Source organism: Rhagoletis pomonella, unplaced genomic scaffold, assembly GCF_013731165.1.
Source record: "Rhagoletis pomonella isolate Grant_MI unplaced genomic scaffold, Rhpom_1.0 Rhpom_scaffold_00001, whole genome shotgun sequence".
Lineage (NCBI taxonomy): Eukaryota > Metazoa > Arthropoda > Insecta > Diptera > Tephritidae > Rhagoletis > Rhagoletis pomonella.
The window spans coordinates 26191792-26205156 of NW_023458555.1; the positions used below are offsets into that span (position 1 = coordinate 26191792).

The 13365-nt window shown below is 33.0% G+C and overlaps 1 protein-coding gene across 1 annotated transcript in view; it reads right to left on the reverse strand.

Moving 5' to 3' along the window:
* LOC118742398 (arrestin domain-containing protein 17) overlaps positions 1-11773 on the reverse strand; it is a 19874-nt gene extending 8101 nt beyond the window's left edge. Inside the window, exons 1-3 of the mRNA XM_036474490.1 lie at positions 10910-11773; positions 2281-2633; positions 16-358 (exon numbers count right to left, since the gene is read on the reverse strand). Coding sequence (XP_036330383.1) covers positions 16-358; positions 2281-2633; positions 10910-11024 — 811 coding nt within the window. The 5' untranslated portion in view covers positions 11025-11773. The remainder of the gene's footprint in view (positions 1-15; positions 359-2280; positions 2634-10909) is intronic.
* Positions 11774-13365: the final 1592 nt, after the last annotated feature.

Below are 13365 nucleotides of genomic sequence, written 5' to 3' on the forward strand. Positions count from 1 at the left end.
TAATTGAGATAGGACAAGCGATTTTCACTGATGACGGCGGTATGGAGGGTAAGCTAAGATAACCGCGATATACTTTACGGCTCCAACGCAATACATTACCGAATTGTTTGCGTGCGATGAGATGTTTGTCATAACGGTATTCATGTTGTGGATCATGCGATTCATAAGACACCTGCTGTTTCAGTTTCACTTCACAGTCGGTGATGTCAATGGACGATTCGTTGTTGATGTAGAGGACGAAATGAATTTTTTGGCCGGGTGCATAACCGCAGTAGGGTGTGGAGAATTTCACAGTTAAGGGGCCTGTGGGGCAGCAAAAGCTCCAGAAGCGCTTGCGATCGAGGATTTCGAGAGGGACCTGAAATGGAAAGGTAATTAATTTATTATCTGGTAAATATTCGAAGGATAATCGTAAGTATGTATATACGAAGTAATTCGACAAAGCTTGCTAATTTTAAAATACTCTGAATCCTACTAATATGTGTGCAATAAATGTGAAAGCGTCACCAGCATTTTATATGGAAAATGATTTTTTATTTTCGGTCAATTTCCATATACATAGATAAAATTCAAAATATTTAAATCATTTTGCACTTAATTTGCTTTCGTGAAATTGGCTGTAAGCGTATTACAATGACATTTAGCACACAGAGAGGTTACCACCTGGATTTACGAACATGCTTGTAATTTTTTGAAGAGCGTTGCCACCTTGTTCTAAGTTTAAATTAATGAAATAAAAGGTTGAATAAAATATTACAACATCGCGTGGTCCGACGAAAAGGATACTAAAACGATTTATTGCGAAATAAATTTGAAGAGGGTTTCGAGCTATTCAAAATGTTGCAGTCAATTTTATTAACAATCTAGATGAAATATTTTTATCTGAGCAACAAACGAGAGAGGTTTAAGATAGCTTTATTTCGAAAGTTATTCTTAAGTTGCCACCTGTTTAGGAGTTCAAAATCATTTTAATCAACAATTTTGCATAAACAAATATTTTATATGGAAATCAAATCAGCGAGAGGTCTAAGAATGTTTAATTTCCAAAATATTTTTGTAGTGGGTTGCCACATGTTCGAAAATTCAAATCAATTTGTTTAACAAGTTAAATGAGATATTTTAAAGTGAGTGTTAAGCGAAAGAGTAAGTAAGTTTTATTTCTAAAATATTTTTTTGGAGAAAGGGTTGCCACCTGTTTGGAAATTAATAATCAGTTTAAATTACAAGTTTAATGAAATACTTTAACCAGGCTTTTAAATGAGAATTGTTTAAGGAATGTCTATTAAGGAAAATATTTTTGACGAAGGTTGCCACTTGGTTAGAGATTCGTAATGAACTTAGTTAATAAGTTAAACAAAATACTATATTTTGGGTGTCAAACGTGTTAGGTTTAAGAAATGTCTATTATGGAAATATTTGTGATAGAAGCTGCGACTTGGTTAGAAATTCGAAATAAAATTTACTAAATTAATTGAAATATTGTGTCAAAGATTTAAGTAAGTTTTTTTTCTTAAATACTTTTAAAGAGGTTTTCCCTGTTTAACCCTTCGTTAGGCGAACAACTTTTTAGTCACTTTCGTACCTAATGGGTCTGGCTTGAAACTTCAAAATTCTTTTAAAGATCCTGACTTTAGATTGAGAAACTAAACATGCTGTTCTACTATATTTGGTCCCTAGTTTTGGGAGTATATTATGCTTCTATTGTTTTTTATTCTTGATTCCTATTTTATTTTTATTTTAGAGAAAGTTAAAGAATCTTAAATCGCTACCTATTTTACAAATATCTACATTTATATCACAAGTAATATAGAAAACGGTCTGACCGGACCCGTCTGCCCAACGGAGGGTTAAATGTTACGATTTTATTAATTGAGAGATTAAATGAAACATTACAATGCGGATGTCCAAGGAAAGGAAATAAAGAAAGTAGTTAAATTTTTGAAGAGGCTCGCTAACTGTTTTAAAGGTCAAATTTTGTTTAGTCAATTAATAAGTTGTATCAGTGTGCGAGTGTGTTTTCTTATTATAACCCAGTCCCGATTAGCGCAACCTCGTCTACCAAGGTCCTTTTACAATTTTCGACAGGGTTAGGGACTCTCTTTAGGAATTGAAATTTTTTTTTTGACGTTGCAGTGTAAACTCTTTTCTTAATTCGATTGTTAGTTAGTTAGATATAGCCATAAGATCAAAGAAACAGTCTTACATACCCATAATTTTATGTATGTATGTACTTATGTATTTAGCTTGAAATACCTATATGTGCAAATTGAAATTACTCACCCTATAAATTGTGTCCACATTCAAATCCAACGGTTGTATTACCGTAAATGGCAACTTGAAGACTTTCGGATATCGGGCTGGCCGATCGATTGTGGTGATAATCTCATAATGAATCTGCCCATATTTTCCATCGAACGAAGTGGGCAGATTCTCTGGCAGTATTACGTGAAACGTATACGAATAATCGCCGGCCGACCAGTCCATACACGAACTGTTCGCACACGAACCGAGCACATACGAACGCGATGACAAGTACGAACGGTAGGCACGACACGTAGCACGTTCACTATCGCGCGGGTAACCCTTTTTTATCCAGCGTATCTTCGCATAACCATTAACTGTGATGTGGATTGCTAGAGAGAGCGGTGATAAAATATGGAGAATATATAAAAAAAGAGAGAACGAAAAAATTGTCACTCTATTATAAAAGTTACTTAGTAAATAAACACAGCAGATTGTCATTAAGATTAATAATGAATATTTGATGAGCAAATATGAGTAGCGGAAAGCTTAAATGGCATATGCGATATCTAAAGCAATCAATTTAATTTTCAAACATGCATGCATATGTATATATAATACATAAAATTAGACTGCATCTGCGTGCATATGTATGTACGTTAGGCCGGATCGATCACCATGAAAATAAAAGATTTCGTTAAATCAAACCAGCCTGCATAATTTGAAAGATAATTTTGAAATGGTTCGTGTTTTCTTTAAAAGTAAAAAGTAATGTGGCAACTCTTGTATAAAATTCTTTCAAAACAATGTGACAATTTAATATTTGAATTAACTAATGAACTTCGTTGTATTCGGCTTACAAATCAGGTAGTAAACCTCTTAGAAATTGTTTTAGAGAAAAGGCTTTCCTTAAGCTCTTTCGTTTGACACACGCATTGTAATGTTTCACTTTAACTTTTCACTTAATTGAACTGCAATTTTTAAGCTAGTGATAATAATATGAATATAGCTTACTAAAAGTTGTCTGCTTTTAGTGCTTCAAAAATTTAATTATACTCTTAGTTGAATATATTTTTAACTAGTAAACTGGTGGCAACTCCTTAAGAACTATTTTCGAAATGAGTCTTTATAAAACTTATCTAGTTTTACAGCCATATTTAATTATTTTATGTAAACAAGTGGAAACCCTCCTCCGAAATCTTTATTTGAAAAAAGCCTTCTGAAACCTCTCTGATTTAGTAGTATTTAAAAATATTTCAATTAACTTAGCAATTAAATTGGTTTTGAATTACTGAAAAGGTGGCACCGTACATTTTCGAAATGAAGCCTTCTCAAACCTCTGCTTTTTGATGCTCATATTGAATTACTTCGTTAAGCTTATTAATTAAATTCATGTTAAACCATTTTACAGGTGGCAGTAGTCTTAAAAAATATATTCGGAATAATGCTTTCTTAAGCAGTTTTCGTTATTTATATATTTATATATTATATATTTATTTATTTTATCTTGCTAGCTAAATTGACTTTTAATTTCTAAACAGGTGACAACTCTCGCCGAATATGTTTTCGAAATAAATTTTTTTAAACTTAGCTTTTGGCACTAATATTAAAATATTTAATTTAACTTGCAAATTAAATTGATTTTGAATTTATAAGCAGGTGGCACACACATCAAAAATATTTTCAAAGTTAATCTTTCTTAAACCTTTCTCGTTTGATATGGCATTAATATATTTGATTTAGCGTTTTCATTAAATTTTCTTTTTAACAGGTGGCAACGCTCTTTAAAAATATTTTTGAAATGAATTGCTGTTGAAATAATTTAGGTTTCTAAAACTATGTGTTCAACGATAAATACCTACATATCGTCGTTTAAAGTACAAAACCCCGTATCAACAAAATGCAACACCGCGTATCAGCAAAATGCGAAACCGCGTATGTGAAGTTGTAGAAATTATTTTCTATAGCGTAAAAACACTCATATTTCAAAATGTGTGAGCAAATCAAATTTTTGGCAGCCAATGTCAGTTACGTGGTTTTGCAGAATGATGATACGCGGTTTTGTACTTTAAACGACGATATGTACTTTTTGCGTGACCCAGCTTAATGTTCATAACTGCATATGGACATATGTAAATAAATAAATGACTTTACAGGGGCTCGGCAACCACACCCTACTCTAACGACATTTTCTGCTCACTTTAGTACGTACATATTTGCAAATGCAAACATAATTTTTCAGCCAGCGAAATGAAATTTTGAATTTTCTTTCGAATTAAGCTTTAAGCGCATAGAGAACTTAATTCTAATGGGTTCGCCTAGGTTCATGGTGAAACGTGCTGGACGCATGCCAACCAATTCAGCAATCAAAGCGCCAACGCGACTCACCATCGCGAAAGTACAAACTTATCTAAACAGCAAGCCCATCTAAATTAAATTGATACCAAGACGTAATACCTACATACATATGTACATATAAAACTAGGCGTTGCAAATGTTAGCGAAATTCAGAGTAAAATGTCAGAATTCTGCAAAATTAAATTACTTCACGTAGCAGAATGGCAATGATAAACACAAAAAAATACAAGTACGCCAATACAAGTGTATGTATGTATGTACATTAGACCATACCAGAAAAAAAATTATAGATACATCCCAGAGTTTAAAACGTAAGATTCGCCGCATTACATTTTTCGCCAAGTACCCAGTGCTAGTGCTTGACCACCAGATCTCAGTTCCTAAAGTATCACCCTATAGTTACTTAACTAGAGCTCTGCAAAAATCATTAAAGATTTATTCCAGTAGAACTATTAAAATGTTTTTTTTTTGTTGCCAAGTGTAGGTGTCCCCAAAAAATATAAAAAGGCGACCCTTGCCCTTCAAAAGTAGTTAGTTACGGCCAAAGGAAATAGTTAATAAATAGTTACCACTAGTCAACTGCTAGTTAGTTAATAGTTAGCTACAAACTAGTACCATTTCCTGCAGGGTAGTTCTGCAAAAAAATCTTAAAGTTGCTTTGCAAAAATACTTTGGACTGAGGAGTACAAAGCGAACTTTTTTTTTTGTTTGCTTGTATTGTTGTACGGTCTAATGTGCATACAAACATATGCATAAATGTACTCATAAAAGAAATGTGAATATTCTGCACTTTTTATTTCGAATTTCATTAATTTGCCTTAGTAGATATATTTCACCGCGCAGTCCTTACTTACAAACATAGACATAACCAAGCGAAAATATTTTAATAAGTATGTGCGTGCATTGCCACATGCCCCTTCTATGGAAATAGTACACATTTTTTCACAAAACTACTACGAATAAGTGGTACAACTGTTGACTCCTTACTGACTGCTGCAAATCTACTCTATTGCCAAGGCGCACTTTAGGGATTTTACGAGTAGTAAGTAATAATGGCATGTGGCGCGACAGGCATGTGTCGCCGCCGCAAGGTCTCAAACCGCAAAAATGCTACTTTGTTGGCTTGAAACACAAAATGTTTCAACTATAACAGCGTTAGTAGCGATAATTCTAAGAAATGAAACAAACAAAAAGAATTATCGCATTGTTCGAAGGATAAATATTTTTTTTTATTAACGTGCGAAATTTCGTCTCGCTGTCTACTACAATTAAGGGGGAATTAATTTTCAATTTTATCACATATGTAAATATGTAATTCCCATTAATGTGAAAAATATTGGTGCATAGTTGGTAATTTTTGTTTTCAAAATATTTTGTTTTGTTAGTATTCTGAATTTTTATCTGCTTCATCAAATTTTTAATCATAACTTAGTCAAAACAACTAAAGTTTATTGACTGCGGAGAGAGGGAAAACAACGCCGAAATACTTCTAAGGGGCAGCTAAGCACTCCGGCTATTTGCTAGTGCAATATATGTATGTATGTAAACACAGAACACGTTTAGCACGTAGCAGTAATATCGCCAAAAGCTATTCTATTTTCTATTTCTAAAGCGGGCGGGTAAGTTGCTAGTAAGGTATTGCACTTCACCCGGCGGTCTTTACCATTTCACTGACGACTCTGCCTTACTTTAACAAAGACGTGGCCGCCTTATGTAAGTAGGAATTTAGAATGTACATTTGGTATCAGACATACTTCTGAGCCTCTTTACAAAGTAAGTTACGTAAAATGCAGAGCAGTCGCCCGGAGTAGTTCGACGCTTGGAAATAACTTCGGCGGCACGTTATTTTGCAACTGACAACGTAATGCGCCATCGGAGGTGTTCAATTTTTGCTTTACTACTAGATGGCATTGGTCATGATGAGAATTTTGGTACTAAATACTGAAAGAAAACATAGCTTACCTCGCAAGGTGCTTGCCTATTTTCTCAGTGGGGTGTTTTACTTATTTAAGTGTGTACATTTTATTTAGATAGTTGTCTTATTTTTCCAGATTTTCCTTATATTTTATTTCGTCTTTATTACGGAGGTTAGATTTGTTTGGAAAACTACTTGTTAACCAAAATTATGCCAAAAAGTTTAAAAAAAAAGTCAGCGGTAACCGATACTCCAGAAATTCGATGTCCAAACATTTGTGTACGTCTTGGCAAAGCATTCGGGTGTTGAGTTACGCACATAAAAAGCTTAGGCACGAAGTTAAATATTTATTTCATTTAATATTATTTATTTTGTGGACAGCAATACAGGACTTTTCAATACCACTTCCTGTATAGTTCAGGATTATTTCGTGAGTAGTTTTGAACTATTTGAAAATGATCTTGAATTAGTCGCAAAATATTTTGAATTAGTCCTGAAGTGATTCTAAAGAAAGTTGTTAAATTGTCCCGAAATGATCACATCTTAGTCCGAAAATGGTCCCGAACTAAACGCGAAATGCTCCAGAACTAGGCCAAAAAATGGCGCTAATTAGTACCGAAATTGTCCTGAAATAATCCCGAAATGAGGATGAAATGGGCCTGAATGAGCCTCACAATGAACTTGAATAGTCCCTAGAGGAACAGAAAACCTAGAATATAATTGGTCAAGGGTAATGATCTTATTTTCGTGGCGAGATGCTTGGTGTGCTTGCAATCATGAAGACTCTAAAACCTGAAAAACACTTCGTCAACACTCTGACAACGATATCAGAGGTGAAACCCTCGGATATTATAAATTTCATTTAAAATAGCTAGTGATTCATAAAGTTAATGTATTCATTAATCATTTTTTCTCTTTGTAGAAACTACCCTAATTTGAGATCTCCTCTTAACACTCACTCATTGGCGACTTGTATGTCTTAATATCCGAGCTTGCAATCAAGAAGGTTCAAAAACGCAGAGTCACGCATCTTCAGCATTCCAGGAAGTATATCAGAGGACCTTTTCAGTTTTATTTGGAAGAGCAAGTCATTGAGGAGATTAATGCCTTGATTGATACTTTTTCTCCTGGTTATTAAACTTTCCTGGCACTCGTTCAGGACAGCAATTGAATATGAAACAAAGCAACGATAAATTCGAATATTTGCAAAAAAATATATGTATGTACATACTTATGCACATAAAGAGTGCAATTTTGTACGAATATAGATAATTGGGGCCACTGACCTCTTACTAGCTCCTACGCAAAAAAAATGTCGGATACTTGATGTAGCAATGCAGATGAACAAACTCACAAACGCAAAACAAAATTGGCTGGGGCTGGGTCAGTTCTGATAGGATGTCGCGTCAAAGAGCCGCTTGCGACGAGAAGGCGGACAACTAGGCGCGACACACATATGTAAATATATAACCAACTGTAGCAAAGATGGCGATGACGATAGCAACATTCATATGTATGTATGTATGTATGCTTGAAGGTAGCTAAATATAACTACATAGTCGTAAGTGGACATGAATTTTTAATAATATACACAGCCTCTTGGTGAATTCGTGCTTGCTGCAACAGTACAAAATTAAGTTATAAAATATTTAAAAAGAAAAGCGTATTAAAATGTAAGCTAAAGCGTTGACATACGCAAATTTGTATGCTATATTGTAACATGTAAGTTAAAGTTCCTAAATGATGACTAGCTAGAATTACAGCGCCAAATATAACAGCTATACATGCACATTTATGGATGAACATTAGGGTGGTTCTAACTTTTTTTAGCCACCCTCCAGAACTGAAGAATACTGAAAATAAGAAGACTCGTACTTTTGATTTTGAAATTGGTTAATATTTGACGGTGCCGCCACACAGTGGTTCAAAATTGGCATGTTGTGTTCATAATTCACTGGAGTCTTCATGTTTCATTCAATATGATTATTACTTTTTATACCTTTCATGAGCATGAAATGGTATTATAACTTTGGTCCGATGTTTGTAAGTACCAGAATAACAAGAGTTAGACCCATTAAAATGTATACTTTTATGATCAGAACGTCGAGCTGTCGTCTGTCCGTCTGTCTGTCTGTCCGTCTGTTTTTATGCAATCTAGTCTCTCAGTTTTCGAGATATCCGGATAAAATTTGGCAGGGTGGTGTATTTTTATAATGTATTAATCATTTGTCGGAACCGGAAGAATCGGACCACTATAACATATAGCTCCCATACAACTGATTGTTCAGATATGAGATTTTTCGTTATAACTTCTCCATTTATGCAGCTAGGAACATGAAATTTTGCAGTACTTGCACCCATTATCAACAGAATACTTACAGTGAAAATTACAAAGATCGGGTCCCTATAACCTATAGCTCCCATACAACTGATTGTTCAGATATTAGATTTTTTGTTATAACTCCTCCATTTATGTAGCTAGGACCATGAAATTTCGCGCTGTTTTCAGTCATTATCAACAGAAGACTTACAGTGAAAATTAAAAAGATGGGAACTATAACCTATAGCTCCCATACAACTGATTGTTCAGATATGAGGTCTTTTATCATAACTCCTCCATTTATGCAGCTAGGAACATGAAATTTCGCACCATTTTCACTCATATTAACAGAATACTTACAGTGCAAATAACAAAGATCGGGTGACTATAACATATATGTATCTTCCATACATCTGGTTGTTCAGATATGGGGTTTTACTGTAAAACTCCTTTATTTGGACAGCTATTTTATAAATAATAACACAAATTCTACTGAGAAAATCGTCAAAATCTATTCTGTATAAGCTTTATCTCTTATACCACTGATTGTTCAGATACCAGTTTTTGCGATATATCTCCTTTATGTAGGAAACTAAATCCAATAAATTGTGTTACCGGTTTACATACCGATCACATAGCAGTGAAAATCACTTAGATTGGTGCCATATAAAGTATATCTTCCACACCTCTGATTGTTTAGATGCGACTTTTTATATAAGTATGTAACTCCTCTATCGATGTATGCAGATGTATTCAAAAGCAGTAATCTGTCAAAGTAAAATTTGCAGATGTTCATGAAAGGTATGAAGCCTTCGGCATAGCCGAAGACAGCGCTGCTCTTACTTGTTTTCTAGTGAGAGCTAATAAAATTTACCAGGGACCAGTTGAGCCCGCTTTTTGATTTTTTTTTCGTTTGTATTCAATTTTTTAGTGCAAAATGCAGAAAAAGGAGCAATTTTGAAGAAAGTCGATCCTCCTATTCCAGTTAATTTAATAAAAGCTAATTGAAAACAATTGTAGGATTTCCCCAAACTACGAAATAAATCCCATTTGAAATTTTAATGGTAAAAAAAATGTTCACCGAAATTTAAAACAAATTCTTCGAGTTTCTGGAAGAATATATGGTATGCAGTTTTATCTCTATTTATGAAACTGCATACCTACCCAAATTGTTTATAAGAACAAAAAAAAATGTATTTTGGTGAAAATTTTTTTATAAACTACAAAACAACTCCCATTTAAGATGTTAAATGTTATAAAAAAATGTTGACCAAAATTTAAAACAAATCCTTCGAGTTTCAGCAAAAATGTAGGGTATGTAGTTTTATCTCTATCTATGAAAATGCATACCCAAATTTTTTATAAAAACCAAAAAAAAAAACAATTTATTTTGGTGAAAATTTTTCTATAAAATTTAGATTTTTTTTTGTAAATTTTTTCCCATTTTCGGGGAAGCCTACAATTATTTACAAGTGGTTTTTATTATGTAACATTTATTAACTGGAACAGGAAAATCGATTTTCTTCCAAAGTACAACTTTTTGTGCCATTTGCAATTCAATACGAGCAAACAATAATTAAAAAAATCGGGCTCAACTGATCTCTTGTGTGTTTTATTAGCTTTCATAAAAAAAAAATAAAATAAAAAAAAAGATTTCTGAAGGAAAATATTTTTAATTGAACAAAAATATTTGTAATTTTTCGTTATTTGTTTTTGACGATTTTTGAGCAATTAAAAAATGTAAAAAAAAAATAGTTTCGCCATATAAAAAACTTCAAAGCCCCAGCGATACTATCAAATATTAAACGATTAAAAAAAATAAATAAAAAATAGGGCTCTCCTTATTTTCGATTTTCTGCAGTGCTAGGGATGGCAGCGGGAAAATTCGAAAGAGTTGTTTTTCTTGTGCACTTTTGGACCATCCTAATGTACATATAAAGGCAACCCATGCAAACAACTTAATATTACAAGCATTTGTATAGAATAAATGCATATTTAGTATATAAGTAAGTACTAAAAATAAATCACCCTGCTCTCATTCACCCACTGGCATACTAGTAGGCATTGTTGCTTACCTTTAATGCGTTTTGTTGCATCGACGCTGAGGTCAACAACGCCGGATAGCTCCTGTCCAGCATAGTAAACACCTTGAGGATTATTATCAAAGGATATAAGGCACTCAATTGGCATATAACTACGTGACTCTCAAATTGATGCTATTTATATGCAGCTGTGTGGGGATCTATGTAGGTAGGTATGTTTGTATGTATGCGTCTGATGCGAGTGTGTGCGTGTGTTTAATTTAAAATGTTTTGTGAGTATTTGTTAGTTTAAAATAGGCGTATTTTTTTAGATTTCCTGCAGTTGTTTTTGTTTTTGCTGTTGATTGTATGCAACTTAAAGCAAATCTCACTAAATTTCATTTAATTTTCAACTACTTTTTTCTTCTGCAATTCCACCTATGTATGCTCTTCACTGTGTTGGTAGATAGTACGTCGCGTGATTCAGTTGGTTAGGTTTAGGTTACTCATACGCCTCGCGTGCCTTTTTGTATGTACTATGCAAAAAATATCTACATATTTCAATGGCATATACACACCAGCATATATTTTAAATTTAAACGCAGGGTAATTGCACTAATACACCTTTCTTCAGATTTTTCAGCTTTACTTTGATACTGATAAATTACTTATACCACAATTATATTTTAGCAAAATTTCCATTGTATTATTTCCATTGCATTTTTTTCACTTTAATTTAACAAAGTTTTTGCTCTAATTTTTCACATTGCGCACATAAAATTTTTTTTGCATATATGTATACATATACCATATAGATGTAGCTTATGTTGCTTCTTCTTCTTCTTCCGTACCGTCACTTAGAAATAGCTTTGCGCTTAAACACGTTCCGCACACTCGGACATCCAACAGCCATTTGCGAGTAAGTGCTTACTTGATTTGACAGCTTGGCACATCGTCATCATTATCCTTGTGCCGTATTTTGCTTTTTTATATTCTCTTTGCATCCACTATAGCATGCTCTCTTTACTACGTCTTCTACCTCTCTCTTTCTTTGTTTTTTTCGCGCGGCACTTTATACATTTCTATTTTGTTTATGTTCCTCATTGTTTATGTTTTTTTCACCGCATGGATATTTTCTTACTTGCACTGTGTAGTAAATACACACTAAAGGACCTGTCAACTCATCTAAACATGTATGTAAAACTATGCTTGTATGTGTACAAATAAATACATGTTTACCAATCCTTCTCGTAGTAGTGAGTATTGTGTTGCCACTGGTTTCGAATTTTCTCTTGGCGGTAAATGTGTAAAGTTGGTTTTTGAGTTTGTAAAGATACACTTTGGATAATGTTTAGATAAACCTATATTAACGGCATATTTATAATAATTAATAGAAGGGGAATCAAAGTGTTGGCATACGCGGATAATGTTTTAATAGCAGCTACGGACCCATTACTTTTAAACCATAGCGAAATATTTGAAAAAACAAAATAAATCTGCGAGGAGGGGCCTAAATTTGAACACAGCCAAGAAAAAAGTTATCCTATTTACGAACAGAAATAAAAAAACCAAAACTCAAAATACCTTCGCAAGGCGGCCAGACTCCCGCATTACCACCCAGTGCAAAGTATCTTGGAGTCGTGCTTGATAGCAAACTTAACCCTTTGTTAAACTAGCCACCCGATTAAAATACGATTATTTTGTCTAAAATAATAATAAATAAAAAAAATATTAAAAAGCAACAAAGTCTAAGCGGTAGAAGTTATAGCAGCTATTTCGGAGATCACCACATCTCTTCATCAGACTTCGTTTTTCTAGACTTTTTCAATTTCTCCTAATAAACAATCGTGGTACAAAGCTCAATAAAAACATAAAAATTAAAAGAAAAATAAATAAAAATTATTCTCGTGGCATGGAATAGTTATGTGGCATTTTTGGTACATACACGGTTTTGCTTCTTCGGTCCAAAAGAACGTATTTTCAGCTAAAATTGCATATCTATTCTTAACTTTGTAGTTGCAACAAATAATAAAAAATAATGAAAATTGTAACACCCGTTCAAATATATTCGTCACTGAAATAAAAATTTGCATGGAGTAGTTGACGTAAATTAGCAAATGCAAATCTATTGTATGTACATATCTACACGTGTATAGTATGAATGGTTATATTTTTAATGTATGTTGTAGTTTAAATATATTTTTATATATACTTTTTTATTTTTTTGTTAAAAAATATTTAATTTTTTATGCTGATTCTCTTTAGCGAAAAAAAGTCTTAACCTCAGTTATATTGTGGATTTAGATAAAAAAATAAACCTTGAAGTTGTTTCAAAAACATTACTTGAAACCATGCTAAAAATATTTATATTTTTTTGTATGTACATATTTACACTTCTACAGTATGTATGTTTATATTTTAATGTGTTTTGTAGTTTAAGTATATTTTTTATATATTTTTTTATTTTTTGTTATTTTATGGCCTTATAACAATTATATTCAACAATTTTT